The 24,754-nt window shown below is 38.7% G+C and overlaps 1 protein-coding gene across 1 annotated transcript in view; it reads left to right on the top strand.

Moving 5' to 3' along the window:
- RAMP1 (receptor activity modifying protein 1) overlaps nucleotides 1-21,715 on the top strand; it is a 68,930-nt gene extending 47,215 nt beyond the window's left edge. Inside the window, exons 2-3 of the mRNA XM_075180346.1 lie at nucleotides 472-610; nucleotides 18,820-21,715. Of these exons, the coding sequence (XP_075036447.1) occupies nucleotides 472-610; nucleotides 18,820-19,075 (395 nt within the window). The 3' untranslated portion in view covers nucleotides 19,076-21,715. The remainder of the gene's footprint in view (nucleotides 1-471; nucleotides 611-18,819) is intronic.
- Nucleotides 21,716-24,754: the final 3,039 nt, after the last annotated feature.

Here is a 24,754-nt window from a genome sequence, read left to right as displayed (position 1 = left end):
TTTAGTATTTTTCATAATTTCCACCATTGAACCCCTATAAACAGTTGTTTATCAGTTATATATTAGTTTTATTAATAATTGCCATGATCTCTTTTCCCCTTTAATTATGCATATGGCTTTTTTTGGCTTACTAAAAAGTCTTAATAAATGCATTTATCATGTACAATAATACTGTTTTGCTATCATATGAGTAGAACACAGCAGGTACCAAATGTAACATGGTCTTATCAAGCATGTTACTGTTACACTTATCCTTGTGCAATGTTTACCTGTCAGTCACCTGTCACTGTGCATTGTTAGCATGTTGATAAATGCTGTGGTTTCAGCTGCATAATAATGACAACATTTACATGAAAATATGCACATGTATAGACATGACGTTTGTTATTCTGACACATACCATTGTTTTTAGTTGACAGGTGTCTACTTTGAAGAGGATTTATATAACCTATTTGTTCTCTCTCCTTGCAGCTCCTCCATTGATGGTTTTTGCAGACTGTAATGAGTCCTACTATGCAGATCTTCTGAATGATCTCTGTCTGCAGGAGTTCAGTATGAATATGGGAAGCTTGGGAATGAGTCTGTGGTGTGACTGGGAGGCAACGGCAGAGTGAGTGCACCTCATCTGTTCTTTCTCTTCATCCAAGCCCTTTCCATTATTATATGTGACAAGAACACTTCAGTGCATAGTTTGTGTAAAGCTGTTTGAGGGGATGTTGAGGGGCCAAATTGAATAACATACCTTAGAAAATTATATCATGACCTGCCAACGTGGATTTCTGGAAGACTGATCTGGTAAACAAACCTACTTGTATTTTATGAAGAAGTGAGCAGGATATTAGACAGTGGATGCAGTATATTTAGACTTTTTCAAAAGTGTTTGACACTGTGCTTCACAGGTAATTAACGGATAAGTTAAACTTGTCGGTTTAGAATATACAATATGTGACTGAATATAAAATGGACTAAAAATAGAGGTTGGAATAAATAGTAATTTCTCTGTGTTTGCAGATAAAATAGAATCATATACTATAATGGTCCCTATAAAATGTCTCATTCTTACAAAAGGGACCACAAGATAAGTTGGTCAGAAACATGGCAGATGAAGTTTTATGTGGATAAATGTAAGGTTATGCATTTGGGGACTAAAAATCTGCATACAGTTTCGGGGCACCGGGGTGGCTAAGTGGTTAGCAATTCTGTCTCACAACACTGGGGTCATGAGTTCAATTCCTGACCATGGCCTTATCTGTGTGGATTTTGTATGCTCTCCCCGTGTTTGCGTGGGTTTCCTCCGGGTGCTCCGGTTTCCTCCTACACTCCAAAAACTTACTAGTAGGTTAATTGACTGCTATCAAAATTGACCCTAGTCTCTCTCTGTGTGTGTATGTTAGGGAATTTAGACTGTAAGCTCCAATGGGGCAGGGACTGATGTGAATGAGTTCTCTGTACAGCGCTGCGGAATCAGTGGCGCTATATAAATAAATGATGATGATGATGATGATAGAGCTTACACCTTAGATAGCACACTAAAGTGTGAATCTATAATGGAGAGAGACCTAGGTATAATTGTAGATCAAAGACCATAGACCTAGCAAGAGAATGCAACGCTAGTCTGTTTCATCTATGGCCAACATGGTCTTATATTAAAACAGGCATAGTCTATAGAAAAGTATCACTCTGTCCATTTATAATGAATTTGTGAAGCCTCACTTTGAATATACGTGTGCAACACACACTTTGTACAAATTGTACAACAAGGTTATTTCCATTTATAGAATATGCACTGGCAGAATCTGAGATTTGTACGAACTTTGAATAGTGTCACGAACACCCCAGCCTGTGTCAGGTACAGCAATCTGAACAGCTGTCCATGACTGGTGTTACCTTAGTTAATTAACAATGAATACACCTTTTCTGCCACCACAAAGGATTTATTATGGTGTCCTTACGTTCACCAGAACTACTTATTAATGTTTCACACTTAAATCACATACACATGTAGCACGAGTCTCCCTGGGCTTCGTAACTTCACAAAGAATCACGGAGAAATAGCCTAGATTAAATATGTTTAATCTGCAAAAATACTTCCAAGGCTTATTTACAAAAAGGTAATAAACAAACATACAATAGGTTGCACATAAGTTTCAAAAAAATAAAATAGGAAATAAAAAACAGAGTCCCTACTTATAAGTTCAGGAATTGGCGTGTGAGGAGTACACATTGAGAAGAATATCACATTTCAGTCTTGATAGACCCCCTCAAAGAAATGAACACTGTAGTACAGATACAAGGGATTTTTAAACCATTTCTTGTTGGCTCTTCACCCTCCCCCACCTTAGGAATTTTATTTTCACCTAAGTTAGATGTATGCCCAAAATGACACAGGGCTTTCGAAGTAAATTATGGATGTCCTGAGACCTGACATTTTCACAAGACCTGAGATCTCAACTCTGCTGGCTCGGCCTGGCTAAGTCTAACTCCTCTGCATACACAAACTACTCAGAGATTTTATTTGTCTATGGGCCTGGCTACTTTCAAACGACCATTGACACTTGCCTAGGTCAGACTCAGGTCAGTTAACCAAATATATTTTGAAAGGTTACATAAAATATTGTGTTGTATAACAGTGTTATACATAAATTCAACAGAAAATAACAATCAGTCATTCGATATACCATATTTTGTTACAGATCGTTTTATAGCTTGTCCTTAACACCACATATAAGTATGTATCTAGCAAAATCAACATGTTTTAATTTTGCTAGATACATATGCATATGCCGCATATGCAGTATAAGGACATGCACTGGCGACTGTCATTTTGTTTTGTATACATATAGGGCACTTATATTTGCATGAAGCTGGTATCATGTATACTGTGGAATTAACTGAGCGCAGTCTTATTTCTTCTTTAGTTTTATAGCTTGATCTAGGTTAATGGTTAGGACCTATGCTTGGATTAAGGCTTGCACTTAAGATAATTCATACATCTAACTCTTATACAGCCCTAACAATAACCAAATCCAAAATCTGAACCTCTCCCGTGTTTTACCCAATAACCCAAATTTAATTTCCAGTTTTGTGTTTGTTTGTTTTTGACACAGCGGAAGATAATCTTGTGTAAAGAACTTTATACAGGAGACTTACCTCTTTTAAACAAGGGATTGCTTCTTTTTCCTAGGAAACCAGGGGATTGACATAAAACCTATTTATCGCCATTAGCCAGGCTTATTTACTAGGAATCTTAATAAGAGTCCAACGACATTTTCCTTTTTCTGCTCATTTATTAAAATGGCGTTTTCTCAATTATGACAATAATCTGCTCTACATCAATATATACACTATATGGATAAAATTATTTGTCCACACCTGTTAATTATTGAATTGAGGTGTTTCAATCAGACCCGTTGCCAGATGTGTATAAAATCAAGCACCCCACCACCAGTCTCCATTTGTAAGCATGGGTAGTTCTGAAGAGCTCAATGACTTCAAGCGTGGTACTGTGACAAGATGCCATCTTTGCAATAAAACGGTTTGTGAAATTTCATCCCTGCTGGATATTCCAGTCAACTGTAAGTGATATTATTAGATAGTGGAAGCGTTTATGAACAACAGCAACTCAGCTACGAAGCGGAAGACCACATAAAATCAAAGTGCGAGGCCAACGACTGCTAAGGCTCATGGTGCATAAAAGTCACCATTTCTCTGCTGATGCCATAGCTGAAGAGTTCTGAACTTCCATTGGCATTAATGTAAGCACAAAAACTGTGCGGCGGGAGCTTAATGGAATGAGTTTCCATGGCCGAGAAGCTGCATGCAAGCTTCACATCACTAAGACCAATGCCAAGCGTCAGATGGAGTGATGTAAAGCACACCGACACTTGACTTTGGAGCAGTGTAAACATGTTCTGTGGAGTAACAAATCACGCTTCTCTGGCAGTCAGATGGGCGAATCTACGTTTGGCAGATGCCGGGAGAACGGTATGGATAATGGTATGGGGCTGTTTATCAGGGTTTGGGCTAGGCCCCTTATCTTCAGTGAAGGACAATCTTAATGCTTCAGCATACAAAATCATTTTGGGCAATGCTATGTTTCCAACTTTATTTGGGGAAGGCCCTTTTCTATTTCAACATGACTGTTCCCTAGTGCACAAAGCAAGGACTACAAAGGTTTGATGAGTTCGGTGTGGAAGAACTTGACTGGTCCGCATAGAGGCCTGACCTCAACCCAGGGCCATCTTAACAACATTATGGGCCCCTGTGCAAAGCAGTGTACCGGGACCCCTACATATACACATACATATATATATATATATATATATATATATATATATATATATATATAGTAGAGAGAACAAACAAGATATCTACAGATGGCGCTTACCCAATATATGGAAGATAACACAAATACAAAATTGCATGTGCGTGTATGACAATAAATAAATAAATAAATAAATATATAATAGTAAAAGCAACACCTCCACAACGTGCGTGTGGCAGCCAACCTTAAAAGCGGATGGTTAGTCCGATAACATAGTGGGATTTAAATGGTAAAGGGCGGCGCCTTCAGGTGTATACAGTGTATATAGACATATAAGCACAAATGTACACAGAAATAGTCCAGAGGAGTTAGAACAAGACGGTGTCTGTATCTGCACCGCAGGTAGCTAAAAATCACTGTAGTACAGGATAAATATATTCAAAAGTTGATCGTGCAGAATAAATAGAAGTGGTGTGCGCACCAGATATATAAAATCAAACCGCTTATCTGTATAGTGGATCATTAGAAATCCCGGAGTATGATCTGCAACCAATTCTCCTTAGCGATGGATAAAATGTATGTTCTAAAACAACCGCGACACCAAACTTATCCGCTCATCTATGTGCTTTCAGTTGCACAACATGAATAGCATCATTACTGAGCAAAGTCTGTTAACAGGCTTTTCACCAACAGTGCGGATCACCGCTGGGGAGATCTGCACGGTTGGTGAAGAGCCTGTTAACAGACTTTGCTCAGTAATGATGCTATTCATGTTGTGCAACTGAAAGCACATAGATGAGCGGATAAGTTAGGTGTCGCCGTCCTGTTCTAACTCCTCTGGACTATTTCTGTGTACATTTGTGCTTATATGTCTATATACACTGTATACACCTGAAGGCGCCGCCCTTTACCATTTATATCCCAATATATATATAGAGAGAGAGAGAGAGATGTAAAGAGATACAGATATAGATATATAGAGATAGAGATAGATAGATGTACTTGCCCAGTGACCCTTGAAGGGTTTATTTGCAGGTTTTTTCTTTTGCAGGATTATTTATTCTAATTAAGAGCCCTGCCTATGGGGCCCCCTTGCCCGTGGGGGCCCCCGGGGCACCTGCCCATCGTGCCCAATGGAATAGATGGCCCTGCCTCAACCCCATCGAACACCTTTGGGATGAACTGAATGGAGATTGCGAGCCAGGTTTTCTTGTCCAACATCAGTGCTTGACCTCATAAATGCTCTACAGAATGAAATGACCCAAATTCCGATAGAAACACTCCAACAGCTTGTGGAAAGCCTTCCAAGAAGAGTGGAAGCTGTTATCACTGCAAAAGGGGGACCAACTCCATATTAAAGTATATGTATTTGAATACAATGTCCTTACAATCCCTGTTGGTCTAATGGTTAAGCGTCCGAATAATTTTGTCCATATAGTATACATAAAACAAGGACATACAAGACAAACAAAATAATTGCAGATATGAAAACAAAGGGTATAGAGGATAATATCCATTAGAGAGCTTACATTCTGTGTGGAAAAGGGCACAGCTGAAACAAAAAGAGCGGGTGTGGCTTAGAGTAAAGATTGGGACAGCTATGAAGGTATATTAGTGTGAATTGTATCATCAGGGATAAGGTAAGCTTTTTATCTAAAAAAAAATTTTTTAGATACCGTCTAAAGATATGAAGGATGTGGGAAAGCATGATTGGGCGTGGTAGGAATTCCATAAGTGGGGAGCAGCACGGGAGAAGTCTTGTAGGCACAAGTGAGAGGTAGTTACCAGAGACAAGACAAGTTGCAGCTTAGAGGTAGATTTAAGAGGGCGGGAGGGAGAGTATTTTGATATGAGATTTGAGAAATATGAGATGATGGTATTGTTGAGGACTTTGTAGGTAAGGGTGAGTACTTTGAATTGGATTCTGGAGGACAGAAAGAGCCAATGTAGGGATTTGCAAAGTGGTGCAGCAGATGTGGAGTGGTGAGAGAGGAAGATCAGTCTTGCAGCAGCATTTAAGTTGGATTGAAGTGTGGATATATGAGTGTCAGAAATGCCAGATACTAGGAGGTTTTAGTAGTCAAGATGGGAGATGATGAGAGATTAGACAAGTGTTTAGGCAGCATGTTTAGTAAAAAAAAAGGGCAAATTCTGGCAATGTTTGTATGGTGGAGTCGACAGGACTGGGAGAGAGTCTGGATGTGAGTAATTAAACAAATGGCGCAGTCATGTGTGACAACAAGGCAGCGGGCTTGGGAGACTGTAGAAATTGTTGTGCTATTGACAGTGAGGAAGATCTGATGGGAGCTCTTGATCCTGGAAGGAGGGACGATAATAAGCTCTGTTTTGGATATGTTGAGCTTTAGGTAGTGTTGGGACCCCATGTGGAGAAATAACTGAAAAACAGTTGGTTACACTGTTTATTTTTATTGAAGCACTGTGTGCAGTGCAATTCATATCCATCATGTCAAATCAGGGAACATTGCTGATGTATCATTTGGTCACATTTAATGACATGTCTTATTTTAAATAAAACATATAATTCTGGTTGTTGGGTAGTGAAGGGCCCTATATCATAAACATATTTTAATAGACTTGAGAAGTCTTTGGCTTCATTGTGAGGGTGTCACCGCAAAAATATTCCATGACTCTAGTTGGGACTGTGAGCAACGGCATGGTCTTAGCTGTGTGGAGTTTGTATGTTCTCCCCGTGTTTGCGTGGGTTTCCTCCGGGTGCTCCGGTTTCCTCCCACACTCCAAAAACATACTGATAGGTTAATTGGCTGCTATCAAATTGCCCTTAGTCTCTCTCGGTCTGTGTGTGTGTATGTTAGGGAATTTAGATTGTAAGCTCCAATCATGTGAGTGAATTCTCTATACAGCGCTGCAGAATTAGTGGCGCTATATAATTAAATGGTGATGATGATGATTGCACACTATGGAGCGAGAGGACTTATCACACGTTCACATACTCACAATGTCTCTCACTTTGAAAACTATATGTTTTAGTGATAGATCTGTATTCATCAAAGCCTTATCTTCTTCCACACTGTGTAAACAAACCTAGTCCCCCCTGTTTATCCTGTGTCAGTTCTTCATCCTTTCCCCCCCCCCTTTTTTTTTATTCAAGAAAAAGCTCTGATATGTTTGTTATGAATACTTTTTTATATATTTTGAATGTTGTACCTGTTAATTAGTTTTAAAAAAAAAAAAGTTTATATAAAAATGTCAAACAACAAAGCAAAATAGGAACATTTTGTACTCTATATAAAAAAACTTGTTTTTGTTGTTTGCTTTAATTCTTTAGTATGTGCTGTACTAGTTGTTTAACACATGTTGACCACAGCACTTTATAAAATAAATAATCACAATAAAATATTATGTTTCTATAGTAACCAAATGCTATGAGGCTGGTACCTTATCTCCATGGAGATGAGGGTTTTTGCAAGTCTTAAAGTATAAAAGGACAAAAATGAGAAAAAAAAAACAAACAAACCTGTAAATGTTTTATTTCTTATATGATTATGTAACTATATTTTTAATTTACTAAAAGTGCATACGAATGCAAACAATATGTCTATATGAGATCCTGGATTATGCATTAATATTTTTTTCTACCACAATAATGAGGATAAGGACATTGTGTTCCTTTGTGCTTTTGTTATGAAATAATTTAATAGTGCAACCACTGGTTGCAGTAAGCTCCCTGCACTTGTTGTAATGATAGATTTTATATGTAACACTGGGTTAAAAAAAGCTATTGCTCTCCGTTGTTGTGACAGGCCTGTCAGATGCGAGAGTGGTTCAGTGTCAAATAAAGTGAACATGTGACCTGTTCTTATTCTATAAGGTTTTCATTGCTTCTCCAGGCTGTCAATTATGTCACACAGATTGTATCTCACTGGAGGTGAGTCTGCTAAAATTATGTGTATTATACGATCAAGCTGTGGTTATAACTTCATATAGTTTTTAATGATATCTGCAGCATCATGGAAGTATCAAATTCTCTTACTTTGTGAATTGCACATTTAACTTATGTCAACTTTAACAGGGGAGGAAGCACAAACATTGTCTGCCTCAAAATCCTACATGTTATCTAAATACAGATTATAGTGGGACAGGTCATCATAAGGCATCAAATAATGTCACAGTACATTATGGAATTGTGATTGCGGTGACATAGACAGGGAATAGATGGGGTCCCTTTGACACTGCACTACAAGCAGAGAAGCACAGGGTCAAAATTTTAACCTGGTCATTCTCTCCTCATCTGAACAACCTTTAACAACCATCTGACTACAAATGCAAGTTAACCAATTTGTACCTAAAGCTCTCAGGCCAGGCAAACATAATCCCCTGTATCCAAATAAATTACCCCTGCTGCCATTCATCTCAACATTCCCTTATTCACCCCAATCCCATTCCATTCAGCACACCTAACAAATTTGAACTGACGTCCAGTTCGCCTCTCATGTTATGAATACTACTGTACAACAGCTGGCTGGGTCAGCCGCAGGGTGTGGGAAGAGTCTTAACTTGGAGACTGTATTATGTGCACCTGTGCAGTAATATCAGTGTACAACGGCTGCAGTGTTCAGTAAACAATGAGGACATCAGAAAATCAGTGAGAAGGATGAGCCCCTATAAAAGGACAAGTACTCATAGTTACAGTCAATTGAGAGCATGATAATAATAATAATCCCTATGTTATACACAACATTTAATTGCCCTGTCAATCGATTTTAAATTTGGTTTCTTTTACTGAAACATTAATAAGAATTCTAATAATTCAGAAACAAATCATTATGAAACAAAACATAATGACTCCTTCATCTCCTTACAGATTAATCATTGTGCCCAGACCTCACTAACAAACAACTGTCTCTGAAACAGCCCTGTCATTCAGAAACTGTTGTTAACCGTGCACTAGAGTTTTGTATCCCTTGACGGGTTCAATGTACTGCTGTCCTCCTTGGTTCATTCAGCAGCATCCATCCTCCCACTTGAAGTTTTGGGGGTTAATAGGAAGCCACTGAACCCCCAGGGTGAATGACTCAGTCTGTCAGCCAGGGGCAAGGGAGTATATATCTCCTTCGGGTGCTCCATTCCCACACTGCTACAATACAATTCAGTGACCTCTCTCTTGAAGAGTGTTGACATCATTACAACACAAATCCACAGAGCTTTAGGAAATGCTCCCCGTTGCTGCACTGGCACTATTTATAAGCCCACATTAACCCTAGTCAAACCAAGCATATTGCAATAAACTCCCTTTTTACCCCATGATCATGTGAGTTGGGAGATCTCCAATTGCTTCCAGCTGTTTTTCACACTGATTAAAGCAGTCTGGCAATGACAGGAGGCCACTTAGAACAGCCGGCAGCTCTGTGGAGATTTCCACTCCTGATCTGCAGATACAATCTGCTAGAGTCCATAGTAGTTTATGCATGAAGGATTAACAACTCTGACTGAACATGCCACAAGATGTTTTTAATGAGATATATATTTACATAGACATTCACTGATTTAGTAAAACCATTCTCAGATGTATTTTTGTTTATCCAGAAGAAGATGGGGAAATACTAATTGGTAAGATGATAATTGCCTATATATGGTATTTTTATCTTATTATATTTGTTGTATTTGTGCTGTCCAAATCTAATCATTTTATTTTGGATCAGGGTTCATGGCCCATCCTTAAGTCTGTAAAACTGTGTGCTTGCACAAGACGCCATAAGGATTAAGGGCACCACTTAGACTGTACATTTGCAGGATTTATGGGTAAGAGTGAAAATGTTTATGAACAATTGCAGTCTCTTTCTACAACACAGCAAAGGATTCTTCGACAGACTGAAATGTTTGTTGGGGGCCAAAATGCAGCCCCTCATAGGCCTGAGCAAGCATATATCTCAATAGACTTTAAAGATGCAAACACCTATTGCTCTATTTCTTAGCAGTTCCTGCATGATCATCTGCACATTGTTTGATGCATTGGTTGCAATACAGGGTTGTGCCTTCACATTCAAGAGCACCAGAATATGGACCTCATTTAGAGTTGGACATACGCCAGTTTTTGTGGGGCTTTTGCATAATATACACATTTGCTTACTGTGCATGCACACCATAAACATACTTGCCAACTCTCCCAGACATTTCAGGAGACTACCGAATTCCGGGAAGGTCTTCTGGACTCCCGGGAGAGTAGGTCAACTTCCCATATCTGCTCACCTCCGAGTGAATTGGAGCAGCAGTGACGCAATTGTTAGGGAATCGTGTCATTTTGCCCCCCACCCCACTGGGGCCAAAACCTGCACCTCGCCCCCTCCACCCATGCCCTTTCCAGGAACTCCAGGAGGAGCACTTGAAAAAGTAGGCATGTGTGACCAAAACTGCATTGGTACCTAGATTTTTGTATATCGCAGACTTACGTTCCCTTGCGGTCTTCAGAGGCAGAATGGGGGTGAGCGTAAGTGCAACTTAATGAGATGTCCCCAGATTTGCTGCTTAGGAGACGTATTTCTTGAAAGTACTGGAGGACTGGTGCAAAGATTACATAGGTCTGCAACCAAAAAGCTGTTTTCATAATTTTATCGGATTCTTATGTTTTTTGGTGCGCTGAATTCGAAAATGACCACCGTTTTTTCCTGGGACATCAGGTTTTTTCACAATCGAAATGTGCCTTGGTCAAACAGGTAGCTGGAAATCGCTAAATTTCAAATTCATCATACTTGGGGGGAAAAAAAACTGAACATGGAAAAACAAATTTATTTTCACTGCCAGTGCTCTCAAAAACATGAAAATACATGTTTATTGGTCCTGATGGTGATCACTGCATTGTTGAGTGTGCTTGCTAGGGCCTGCCTGGACATGTTCTTTCATGCATTAACTTGTTCTCTGATTCCTCCACAATCTTGTATTTCATTTCAGTCGTCATCCTGCTATTGTCTGTGTGGTTCAAAATTAGTGCAATGCCTCCAAGAAAGTGTGTAAATTCGCCTGACAGTTTGTTTCATATGTGGAGAGTTCATGGTGAAAAAAGTGGGTTATCAAAACCAAAACTGGTTGGTATGTGGGGATTTAAAAGTATTGTGTATGCTGCTGGGACAACAGGCTGGGTACACCAAATACCCTTGTTTTCTATGTTTATCGGACAGTAGAGATCGACAAAATCACTGGAAGCAAAAAAATTGGCCACCAAGAAGTCTAGTTGTTGGTGAAAAGAATGTTCTCAGAGATACATTGGTACCCCCTGAGAAGGTTTTATTACCACCACTCCATATAAAATTAGGATTAATGAAGCAATTTCTTAAGGCACTTCCCAAAGATAGCGAATGCTTCAAGTACTTGGGATCCAAGTTTCCAGTTTTAACGGAGGCAAAACTGAAAGAGGGGGTTTTTGTTGGCCCGGATATTAGAAAACTCATATCCGACAAAGACTTCATCAGTTCAATGACTCCAACTCAAAAAGAAGAGTGGGTTGCCTTTACTGTGGTCATAAACTTTTTGGGAAACCAAAAGGACCCAAATTACAAGAAAATGGTGGAAACAATGTTGAAAGCATTCCACAAGCTTGGTTGCTCCATGAGCTTAAAAGTCCATTTTCTCAACTCATACCTTGACTATTTTCCTGAATATTTTGGAGCAGTGAGTGAAGAGCAGGGAGAACGTTTCCATCAAGACATAAAAGAAATGGAATGAAGGTATCAAGGGAAATGGAGTGTTACGATGATAGCTGACTACAGCTGGATGTTGTACAGGGATCTTCCGGAAGCCACCTACAAAAGGAAAAGCTCAAAAAGAAGTTTAGAGTTTAAAAAAAAGATGATTTCACAAGCAATCTACTTGAGTGTGGTGTTAATTTTGTCGTCACCTGTGCAAATGAGTTAATATTTTTCATGTAAATAAAATATTTGCGTTAAGAGATTTTTTTTAAACGATGACCACCCGTTTGTTCGAAAATCTGACGTCCCAGGACAAAACGGCTGTCATTTTTGGATTCAGCGCACCAAAAAAACATAAGAATCAGTAAACTAAACCAAAACAGCTGTCCAAATTTTTTTTTTTGCAGACTTGTGTTATCAATGGCAATGACCAACTGGCTTCTTCCGATTGACTGTTTGTAAAGTTACCTCTCCAGTACTTAATTCATTAGTGTTATGGCATCTCTCGGAGGTGGTTGTATTTAATTCCATTTACTATAAAAAAGCGACTTTAGGATTTATAAATAAATATCAAGACACTAGTCTCTCTTGTGTAATATGACTTTAGCATTTACTAATAACAATTTTAAGCCCCATCTCCACATCATTATTAGGTGTAAGTATGCACACTTGTATGCTTGACATTCTCCTGGTGCAAATACTACTGTTTCAGCTGGACAGCTCTTGAGATAGGTCTGACATACAGCCAGAGACACGCCATGTTTGCATTTTTTCTTTTTCTGCATTCTTTCAGAGCACAAATGCATCCAACTCTAAATGAGACCCACTGTGTACAATATTCTGGCTCATATTCAAGTATTCAAGGTCTAGGACCGGCATATATACCGCCTTTGGAGAACCAGTTGTTGACATCAAAGAAACACAACAAGTTTAGTCTGATAGCATCCTTCTCACAAAAATGAAGAAGTTGTACAACACTATTTTATCCACTCAGTAGCCAATTTAAATATCTAACAATCATGTGGCAGCAACTTGATACATAAAAGTATATAGACCTGGTCAAAAGGTTCAGTTGTTGTTCAGACCAAATATCAGAATGGGGAAGAAATGTGGTATAAGGGACTTTGACCATGGTATGATTGTTGATGTTTAAGTATCTCATAAACTGCTCATCTCCTGGGATCTTCATGCACAGCAGTATAGATTTTACACAGAGAGATGCGCAAAACAAAAAACAGCTAGTGAGCGTCACTTCCGTGGGCAAAACCGTTTTAATGAGAGGGATCAGATAAAACTTGGCCAGACTGTTTCAAGCTGACAGCAAGGCAATAGTAACTTAAGTAACCATGCGTTACTACAGTGCTATGCATACACAACACGTCGAACTTTGAAGTGGATAGGCTACAGCACCAGGTTCCACTCCTGTCAGCTACAAACATGCTCACCAAAACTGGACAGTTGAAGACTGTAAAAATATCACCTAGTCTGACAAATCTTAATTTCTGAGACATGCAGCTGGTAGCACATGTCATCATAAGCTGGTTCCACGAACTGACAATGAGGTCCACAAACAATCCAAAAAAGCACCTATGGGATGTGGTGGAACAGGAGATACGCAGCACAGTATGAATATTCAGTCGACAAATCTGCAGCAACTGCATGATGCTATCATGTTAACATGGACCAAAATCTAAAAGGAATGTTTCCAGTCCCTTGATGAATCTATGCTACAAAGAATTCAGGCTGTTCTGTAGGCAAAGGGAGGGGTATAGCATATCGATGCCAAATACCCCGACAACACTTACCACGACATGATGATTCCGAAGGGCTCCTTACCATTCACTGATGACGACTACTGTTAAAAGCAAACTGAACCAATCACGAAGAAGTAATAAGTCGGCTCTCCTTCATGACGTCATTCACCATGTCGACAGGATTATCGCTGCTGGTGTAATGTAAGTTTGTGCCTATGTACAATGTAGAAGGCTTTGTAAACTACATTGTACATAGGCGCATACTTACATTGCCCCATTAACAACAGGGATAATCCGGTAACCATGGTGAATGACGTCATGAAGGGGAACTGGCTTATTAGTTCTTTGTGATTGGTTCAAGTTGCTTTCAACAGTAGTCGTCATGAGTTATCGCCAGTAAGTAGCCCTTTGGAATCATCATGCCGTGGTAAGTGTTGATGGGGTAGTCAACATCGATATGCTAACTAACACCGCAAGCACAGGAGTGTCCTAACCAGTACTAGAAAAGTGTACCTAATCAAGTGGCCACAGTGTATATTACATTATCCAATCTCAAATGTTATGTCAAGCCTCAAGCACACCATATCTCACATATATCCCACTTGAAGCTTAGTTGTTATCTCTGCAGTTGAAATTACACTTTTTTCTTTATAACAAAAGAGCAACATCTAGCCATTTATTTTTAAACTGTTTTTATTGAAAAGATGGCAAGAAAAGCTAAAACATCAAACAACCAATACAAACTTTTCAGCATTTCCAATATATAAAAAAAGCACATGAAATATAGAAATAATAACACCAACATAAATAACCAAAAAAGTATATAAATTAGGGTCGAAGGTAGGCAAGCAGGGGAGAGATAAATGAAAGATGAGGATGGAAGGCGGTTTGTGGGCATTTGGGAGGACTGTTAGTGTGCTAACAATGGTAGACTGTATAGGCCACTACTGATAAGGTGAAGGTAGCTGCAGGTATCAACTAGGGATAATATGTACTAGAGCAAATCAAAAGTTGCAATTTTATCAGGAGTCTTTTTCAAATGCATATCCCTTACAGCAATTCTATTCTTTAAATTCTAGCCAGTGCAGCCATGTGAAGCTGAATTCAGAGAAATTATTAATTGTGCAAGTAGTTATGTACTACTTAGCCATCTCAATTCGTGAAAAACAGTCCTTCATGGACGGAAGAATGGAGGATTTCCAGCAGACCAGTACAACAATCTTTGCGGCATTGCTAATATGTTTCAAGAGGCATTCTTGTATTTACTAATTGGTATTTATTTTGTATTTATGAGCAAACATCCCCCAAAAATTCACAGTTTAGAATAACTTTAGTAATTTTGGAGATTTCTTTTCGGAAGGGTACTAACTTGGGATACTCCCATAAATACATAAATAGCTACCTATTGCAATGTTACACCTCCAGCAAACGCCATAAGTTCCTGGGTACATTTTGTGTATAAGGCTTGGATGCCTGTACCAGCATGCCATGATCTTGTATTGGGTCTCTACAATTGAACCACCTATTGAACGTGTGTGCAATTAGAAAAGTTTTCCTCCAATCCTCTTCTTTAATCTCTCTGTTCAAGTCCCTTTGTCATATCTTTGGGAAGTGCGGTAGGGAGCCATACAAATTTTCTACGATTAGTTTATATAGTGAGGAGATTGTGTGGGAGGTGGGTTGAGAGGATAGAATAATGGTTTAAAAATGAGTGCATTCTTTCTGAACTGCCTTGACTCGATTAGAGGAGATCACAGTGGCGAATCTGTAAATATTTCCAGAGCTCTGTTTGAGAGTGTTCCCATTTTATTTGAATCTCAAAATGGACAGACACCCAACAAATTGTCTAGCTGACCTATCTAGAAGACCCTTGCTGAAGACCAAACATGAAATGCTGGAAGACATGTCACCGGGTGAAAACGTTTGTTAGCTAGGAAACACGTTAACAGGGATAAGATATGTGGGTTAAAGATTTCATTTTTTTTCCAGCAGGCTAAAGTAGGAGATATTGTTGCATGACAGACCGGAGGTAGGCTCGGTAATCAGGGAGTGATTTCTGAGGGGAATTGGAGATATTGTTCTTCTATGGATGTCCATTGTTTGGTATATATGGTCTAGTTCACTCCAGAACTGTTTTAAGTATAATGGCATGATATTAGCTAAATATACGGGGATGCTGGAGCCCTTATCTAGTGTTTACAGCTAAACAAACTACCATCACTCGTTTATTAAGCCTCGAACTTCAATGACCCATCGAATGGGAATATTTATTGGTAGGGTATGCATTAGAGAAACTTAGATAATATGTTCATTTTAGCCACATTGATTCTCCCAATCAATGAAAGCCTTTTGGATAGCCAATGTTTGGTTCTTAATGTCAAATGGCTCAAACAAGGATCTATTTATTCTTATTTTAGCAGAAATGAAATCATGGAGAGCCAATAATCTATGTAAGCACTTAGGACCCCTTTACAAACATCTAACCCAGTGTTTCCAAAACCCAGTCCTCATGCCCTCTAGCAGTGCATGTTTTCCATATCTCCTTTCTGAAGGACAGGTGTATTCATTACTGACTGATACATTGTAACAGATCCACAAGTGGTAGTAATTTCTTCACTTGTCACCTGGAAACCTGCACTGTTAGGGGTCCCTCTGGACAGGGTCTGGACACTGATCTAAACATTTATTTGTCTCCTCATCAATTCAACATCCATCTCTCCTCTACCAGCTGCTAGAAATAGACACATAGACTGACTTTAGCAATTGCATTGTATATTCAATCATAGGAATTTTCCTAGTACCCCGTGTACTGTCTGGTGATAAGTTGCGTGCTTTTCCTTTTGTTTGAAAAGTAATTAAGAATATTAATTAGAAAAGGAGATAAAGGAGAAGCTGCAGATAAGCAGGAAGCATTTTACCATGAATAGCAATAGATTTCAAGTTTTAAAATGATAAAATAAGTGTTTAAGTTATCCACTCTTGTATACAGTCTGGAATAGAGGGATGATGTACAGCTATTGCATAGTATATGAAGAGATTCAATAAAGTGGTGGTAACAAACAGATTTTGTTAGGTATGTAAGGTGACTTGTGCTTCTAGTACAAACTGTAAAGGCTAGCCTGACTGTGAGGATACCACCCTTAGCTGGGATGGAAGTTACCCTCTGTGGGATTCAACTCACTCGGGTAGACCAGGATATATCCAAAATAAGACTTTATTATGACAGCACAACACCACAAGACGTTCACAAGTTACAGGGTAAATTGTAGCATGTATCCTCCAGCAATATTACCACTACCGTTTAGCAAAACAGTTATGGTGTCTCCTAGCCTGGGTTACTAGCTCACACCAACCCTGTCCTGGTAGGGTTCCCTCCAGCGGCCCCACAATGCCTGGCCCCAAGTCTTTTTCAATGATGTCTTCTACACCAGGATCCACCAAACTAGCCTCCTCCCCCTGGCATTCTCCTCCCCTATATTATTTTCTCTGTACCCAGGAAGTAGGGTCAAATGTCTCAAACCTCCCCTTTACAGAAGGGGCCTCCCAGTCAACAATTTAGCTGCTAGACATACTGTCCCTGTTACCTTGATTAGACAATAGAATGGCTTGACTCAATTAGCTGTTTTGGCTGGATACACTACACATGGGGTTACAATAGTACATCAAGGAATGACACTGCACGCTTACATGGAACAATAAGACTTTTGACACACTATATCAGCAGTGTTACACAATATAAGTCTGTGATACCTTTTGATACAATTACATTTATATTGATACATATTGATACATTTCCCCGTGCTATTTCAACCAATATATTACTGTAGAGGCACATTGCATATGAGTAGAAGTTCTAACCTCATTACCTCTCAGGTTATCTGTTGACCTAGCTAATTAACATGGGCTGCCAGCTAGTTAACTCAGACATTGTTCTGATAACAAACCTCATCTCAGCTGCACCCCATACAATAGACATTTGAGACAAAAGGTAATTACATTAGCTAGCACAAGCAAAATGACTGCTGTTGTTCTGATATTTTCACACAGTATGGCAATATTGTTTATATTTATACTACATACAATATCACAGGTAATAGTATGGGCAAAATGTATCTAATAACATGAAATAATAATACACATAATACACCAATGCTCTGGTCTATATACTTAGACTGGGCCAAGGATTAAAAAGTACAATAAACCGTGAGAAACCGGTGATGATTACATAGTTCTCAGTCCAGTAGCAACCCGTTTCCTCACACTGATAATCACAGAACAGAAGTATTTAGTTGTAATTTATGTACTGCATATGAACGTTCCTGATTGTGGTGAAGAGGTTTGAACATTTAGTTTGCCACCCCTACATTGTACTTATTTAGGTATGTTCATTTTCTATCTTTCTGTTGAGTTTTCTACTTAACCCTGTGGACATTAATACAAGAAGGTGGAACTATATGCAGCACGGTGGCTTAGTGGTTAACACTTCTGCCTCACATAACTGGGGTCATGAGTTCAATTACCGACCATGGTTTTATCTGTGTAGAGTTTGTATGTTCTCCTCCTGTTTGTGTTAATTGGCTGCTGTCAAATTGACCTTAGTCTGTCTGTGTATGTGTTAGGGAATTTAGCTCTATTGGGGCAGGGAATGATGTGAGTGCATTCTATGTACAGCCCTGCAGAATAAGTGGAGCTATATAAATAAATGATGAACTATCAGTTTTTACATAAGCAGTTGTCCCTTTGCCTAGCTCCCTACTCCTTGGGAGAAAGTGGCTTTATGTGCATCTAGGGAGAAATTAGTTTCATGGGTATTTGGTGCTTTTACAAGTTTAGGAGGGGTGTAGTCAGGAATTATTGTGCAAATGTGTTTTAAAGTGTATCTGTTGTCTACAAAGAGTGGAGACTGTCACCTTACTGGGAACTAGTGATTTAAATGGGCATGCAGCACAATGTGTTGTTACGGGTTCCTAGTGATCTATAGGCTGCATTGTTCTAAAACAGCTGCTTTATCTGTGTAGATAATTGATGCACATTAACATTTTCAGATAATATCATAGCAAACACAGCAGTAGAAATGCAGAAGAAGTGTTTCCAATGTTACAGTCCACAGCTGATACATTCTTTTTTTTGTCTCCTTTAGAATCTATAGCGATGTCACCAATTGTACCCGTCTACTGGCTGACCATCAGGACTGTTTCTGGCCAAACCACCTAGTGGATAAATTCTTCACAAGTATTCATAAAAAATATTTCAAGAACTGTTCCTTAACTGGCAGGCTCCCAGCTGACCCTCCATTCCCCATCCTCTGCTCCTTCATCTTTCTTCCTGTCCTCGTAACCCTTCTTATGACGGCATTGGTTGTGTGGAGGAGCAAGCGCAGTGAAGGAATTGTTTGACATCAATGAAGACTACAAGTCCTTCAGAACCCCTGTCTAGAGTTGACCTTGACATGCAGGCTTATGGAGAAGAAGTAATTTGATTTCTCTAAATCTACATACTGTTTGGAGTGCTAGCCTTCAGAGTAAAGCCTACAATAAGCCTTTGAGAATTATCAGAGATGGCTGTCTTTACATTCTTCCGAGATATTTATTACTGTCCTGAAATTAATATAGGTCAAATTGCATACTGGATATGGCTATAATTGTAAGAATGACAGATAAGATATCTGTTAGACATGAGGTAAAAAGATTTTGTTTTTTCAAACAGAAGTGACTTAAAACCTGAAATAGCTGATGTTTGAGCAGCAGTCATGTATCTTATATGTCTCAATACATAAAATGTGGTATTACATATTAAATAAAAAGGCCAATTATGGTGTTTAAGGTTAACTAGCTTAAGGTTATTTCTAGCCAAAACTGAAAAAGTCTTGAATGGGCTATCCTAAGTGCATCCGAGTCCCAGATGGTCACTTATTTGGGGTCCAGGATACGGACTGTTAGGCAGTTTCCTGAAACCTTTCTGCGTGCCCGCAACTGTCCTGCTTACTTCTGTATACTACTGATGGCAGTGTGTCAGTGGACAACAGTCCGTCTAACTGAAAAAATGCCAGATCGGCAGAAGTGAGTAGTGTTCATCAATGTCTTCTGCCCAACCAGTCGTTTTTGCAGATAGGTGACTTTTGGCCAACAGACTGCTCACTGCCAGGAGCAAGTCGTGCAGCTGCGGAAGCACAGGAGGCATCTGGAGACCTCCAGATAGTCTAAACATCAGGACCCCAGGTAAGTAGCCTGTGGGACCTGGTTCTCCTTTTTATAGACTACCCAAAACAAATATCTGTTGATTAGATCTGCCCTTTTTGGTGCTCAAAATTGTTCAGTATTATCATATATGGCAGAAGTGTTATCCTTGGGCAGATTATTATTTCTCTAATACAGTATGCTGTTGTCTTCATTAATTACCAAATGTGACAGTGGAGGGTGTGCTCATTACTTCTGCACATACTGTACACTGTGCTTGTCTTTATCAGGCAACAAGACTGATGAGCTCGTAACCTGTAAAAAGACACTATTATTAAAAAAGTGTATTTTATTTTATGTGTAACAATAGATTTAAGTGATGCAAATAAGTAATCTATTTTGTATAGTTGAAAAATTGCAAACATTTCTATTTTTATCGTTTTTGTTTTCTTCGAATAAATGTATTTATATAGTTTAATTAAATTGTTACTTCTGGTCATTGAATTTTCCTGCACATCCGCCTAATTTCAGGGATCAATGGATATGGTTTAATTAACACTCAAAAAAAGTTTTGCACGTGGCTTAATCTCTATGCTGTGGTGATGATACTTTAGTTTGAATGAACACTAAATTTAAATGTTTGTTTTAATAACAGAGTTCACATTCGCAGGATTACACACAAAGGGGGGTATTCAATTGTCCGCGGGTTCGAGCACGGAAAAACTAATACCGTTAATACGGTAATTTACTCGCTGGATTTCAGCTGAAATCCAGCGAGTAAATTACCGTATTAATGGTTTTTCCGCGCAGGATTACCGTAATAACGGTAATCCTGCGCGGACCGCAGGATTTTCGGCAATCCCGCGGACAATTGAATATGCCCCAAAGAGTCTGATGTGCATAGGAAAATCATCACACAGCATTACAGCTATATTTAAAATACCTTCTCATCTAATCTAAAACTTTGATAAGCACCTGAACCATTTACTTACAAGAATGTAGCTCTTTTACAAGTTTGGGGGTTTATAGGGTTTATAGACCCTGTGTTGTTAATATTTATAGCCCACATCTCTCATATATTAGGTTTTGTAATATAATCACACAAAATATAAGAATGATTTCCTATTAGTAACCTTTAACACTCAGAAATTTTTGGAACTTCTTAGCAGATGAATTAAAGGATACTACACGTTTAAGAGAATTCCAATGTTAGATATATTTGTTTATTTACATTAGCCTTAGATAACACAATAGATCTACAGTGTAGATAAAATGGTATCAGTGCACAGAAATTAATTTATTGGTAGCCGTTCCCAAATCTGCCTGGATAATACAATTCTCTGGGCTTCCACTGTGATGTATAATATCATCCGCACTGGGTGGACCATTTAGGCACAAACCAAGCCACCTTGTGCCATGCATCCAGTGTGCATTGTATATTCAGTACTCTGAATGTAGAGACATTACACAAGTACACTTGTGTCTACAGCTCAATAGGAAAAATGCTATAAATATTTGTGTTGGTAAATACATTATCAATATAATACAATGTCCAGGCTTTTGTAGAGATATAAATGACATATACTAAGATCATTCAAACTATATGGAAAACAATTTTTTCATTATAGTGTTTTTTTAAAATTTTCAAAAATGCTCATTCACTTGTACCCCCTGTCTGTCTCTGGGGTGTTGTAGGTACGCACTCTCAAGCACCTACCTCTGAAAATTGCTCACCACCCAGGTTTAGATCAGTCATTCCAGGCTGAGTGGGTTGTACACCAGACAGGTGCCCCCGGGCATGCAGGTCCACTAACAAGTGCAGTTTAGTGGAGATAACACATGCATAGTAGAGCAATAAAGTATGGGTGCCAGACCAAGCATCACTTTATAACACCTTTGCCTCCTACACAGCACTTAGTTAAATACTCTTTGTTAATGTCACTATGCACACAAACGCCACAGCAGACACTGTCTCATTCTCAGGCTGTCATATAACATCACCCTCTTCTCAGTTATGTCTCCCCTGGCATTGCCACTCTATTGAGCATCTTTGCCCACTAGCTGCTCTCCAGTCTGCCTCACGTGGTACTCACAAATGTGCAGTCCTATGAACATGCCAGGGTGCCTCTCAGAGCAGAGACACAAGCTCTTGCATCATCGATTCAAGCCAGCAGGTCAGGCTGACCATATGTGGCTTCTCTATGTCTCTATTACTGCACTGCAAGTTTCAGTTACACTGACTGCTCTCTCTCTTGAACTGGGGCTTGGAATATATCAGTAAATACAGTGGAGTCCCTGAGCTAGATGCACTAACATACACCTGAGACACAGATGTCACTATGTCTTGGCCCTTCTGTATGAATAGGGTACTTGGTAGGAAAGGCTCAAAAGTTCAACCCCAAAAGTTAAGGTCTTGTCCTTGGGCTTGAAGGTGAGGTAATATTCATTCCCAAAACATTTACCTAAGTCCAAATCAGATGGATGATGAAGTTTTAGTCTAAACTAAAAAAAACAAAAAAAACCAAAAACACTCTTTCCCACTCATCAAAAGGGACATTTAAATACTTTTGTCCCACGACTACACAGTATCTAGCACTAGACATACTCATCCATCCCACATCACTCCAGGGATTTTACGCTGCCACAGGAGGCATTACTCCTGGTTGCAGTATTTATGAACTGCAATGAAGTACATAGTGTCATATTTTTATTGCAACTTAATGTACTTTTTTATTGAGCAGAGCTGTAACTTTTGAAGGGTTTTTCTTGACTTGATATTGTAGTACGCCATTGTATAAATCTTTCTACAATGTGTTCTAGAAACTACTGCATTTACTTTGTATAATAAATTTTTTTACCTATCTACTGAACGTTATTCTCATCCACATATTGATTGGACATTGATATCTACATTAGAGGGCTGGCAACTTTTGGCCTGGGGGCAAACACGAGTAAGTGGCACAGATTCTTCAACCAATGTGCTGCAACAAAAACCTATATTTACATAAATATAAGAACACTTATGTCAAAACAGAGGCTATAATCCTGATCATTATACAATAGAAAGCGTTCTAGTGACCACTATATAATAGAGAGGATTCTACTTGGCACTGTACAATACAGAGAGCATTCTACTGATCACTGTATGATGCAGAGAACATTCTAGTGACTACTGTACAATACAGAGAGCATTCTACTGATCACTGTACAATACATACACCATTTTACTAGTCACTATAAAATATAGAGAGCATTCTAGTGACCTATGTACTATTGGCCTCTTACACTTTACAGAGAGTACTCTCGTGGCCTGTAAACAAAACATGGAGCATTCTAGAGTTCTCTATATAGTACAAAGTGCATTCTAGTAACCTTTCTACAATGCAGATAATTTTTTTAGTAACCTTTCTAAAGAAAGAGTTTTCTAGTGTACAAGTTGTAAACTAAATGCCATGAATTATGGTATTAGTATGACAGATACTGATTGGCAGATTCCAAGAGAGAAAAGGTATATATAGTGAGAAATGATGATTCTGGGGTCCCAAGTAACAGCAAATCCAGAGAATAAACAGGGGGCCAGAGTCAGAGAGGGTGGTCATTCAAGCGCCAAGGGTCAGGAGCCAGACAGGTAGTCTTCAGAAAGCCAGGGGTCAAAGAGAGGAAAGCAGCCAGGAAGGTACAGGATATGGAGTGCTGGTTCACAGAGTAAATGTTCAATAAACTGGCAATGTGCTATTAATAGGAAGCTCTATATACAGGTCTAAAATTGTGGTAACATGGTGCTGTCAACTCATTACTAGCATCAGATTGTTAGGCAATTTCCTAAAGCAGGACTGGACAAATGGAGTGATAATGAAGAGGGTGCAGTAGCCGGAAGAGCAACTATGCCATGTTAGGACAGAGGCATGATTTTAAAAGGTGACCCCTACGTGCTAACAGTGAGGCTTTGATGGCATATGCAATGCACACCACAAGGTAATTTAGATGCTCTTTTATGTCACCTGCAATAATATAAAACAGATTATAATGATGCCTAAATACAAGGGATTCCAACACAATACAAATAAATACAATTGAAGTATTAGCCCAAGAGACAAGCAAATAAAGCTGTACTATGCAGAAAGCATACTAGTGAACATTATAAAATACAGAGAGCATTCTAGCGATATCTATGCAATACAGAGACAATTCTAGTGATCTCTAAACATAGAGCACATTCTAGCGACCTCTATACAATACATTATAGTGATCTCTATATAATGCACAGAGCATTATTAGGTCATCAATACAAAGCTGAGACTGTTTTAGAAACCTCTGTAAAACAGAGATTTCTAATGTTACAATACAGAGTGCAGCCCAGAATACAAGGGTTTCATCACTTACCAAAATTAAACAACATTGATTTATAAACATTTAAATTAAATTTTGCCCAAATGATCCCCCAGTTGCTCAAAGTATTATAGATCCTTAATATTAAATATATGTCAAAATATTGCTGCTGTGACTTTTTAGATTTACGGCTTTGATGTTTAATAGACTAATTTACCCTCTAACACTCTTTGGTGTATTTACACATAAGGTATGAAAAATAGTTTGGATAATATATTGATACTACCAAAATGTGATCAGTTATTTAGAAGGAGATTATATGACTATATAAGTGCTGTAAAAAAATGTTGAAATGGTGCACCAGACATAAGATTTAAAATGTCATGTGCACTAATTGCTTTTTCATATAACATTGTGGATTTTAACATGTTTTTAAATAAATTTTTGTAAATGGATATATTTTTATTTTTCATGGATATTTAATTTTGACAAATCCTTTGCTATATAAATTAAATATAATGAAATAAAATAAATTCTACAGCTAATTACCGGTCTTATAAATGTGAGCTC

This window comes from Mixophyes fleayi, chromosome 7 (assembly GCF_038048845.1).
Source record: "Mixophyes fleayi isolate aMixFle1 chromosome 7, aMixFle1.hap1, whole genome shotgun sequence".
Classification (NCBI taxonomy): Eukaryota; Metazoa; Chordata; class Amphibia; order Anura; family Limnodynastidae; genus Mixophyes; species Mixophyes fleayi.
Note: the sequence above shows the minus strand (reverse complement) of the source record. Positions and strands in the feature narration are given on the sequence as shown.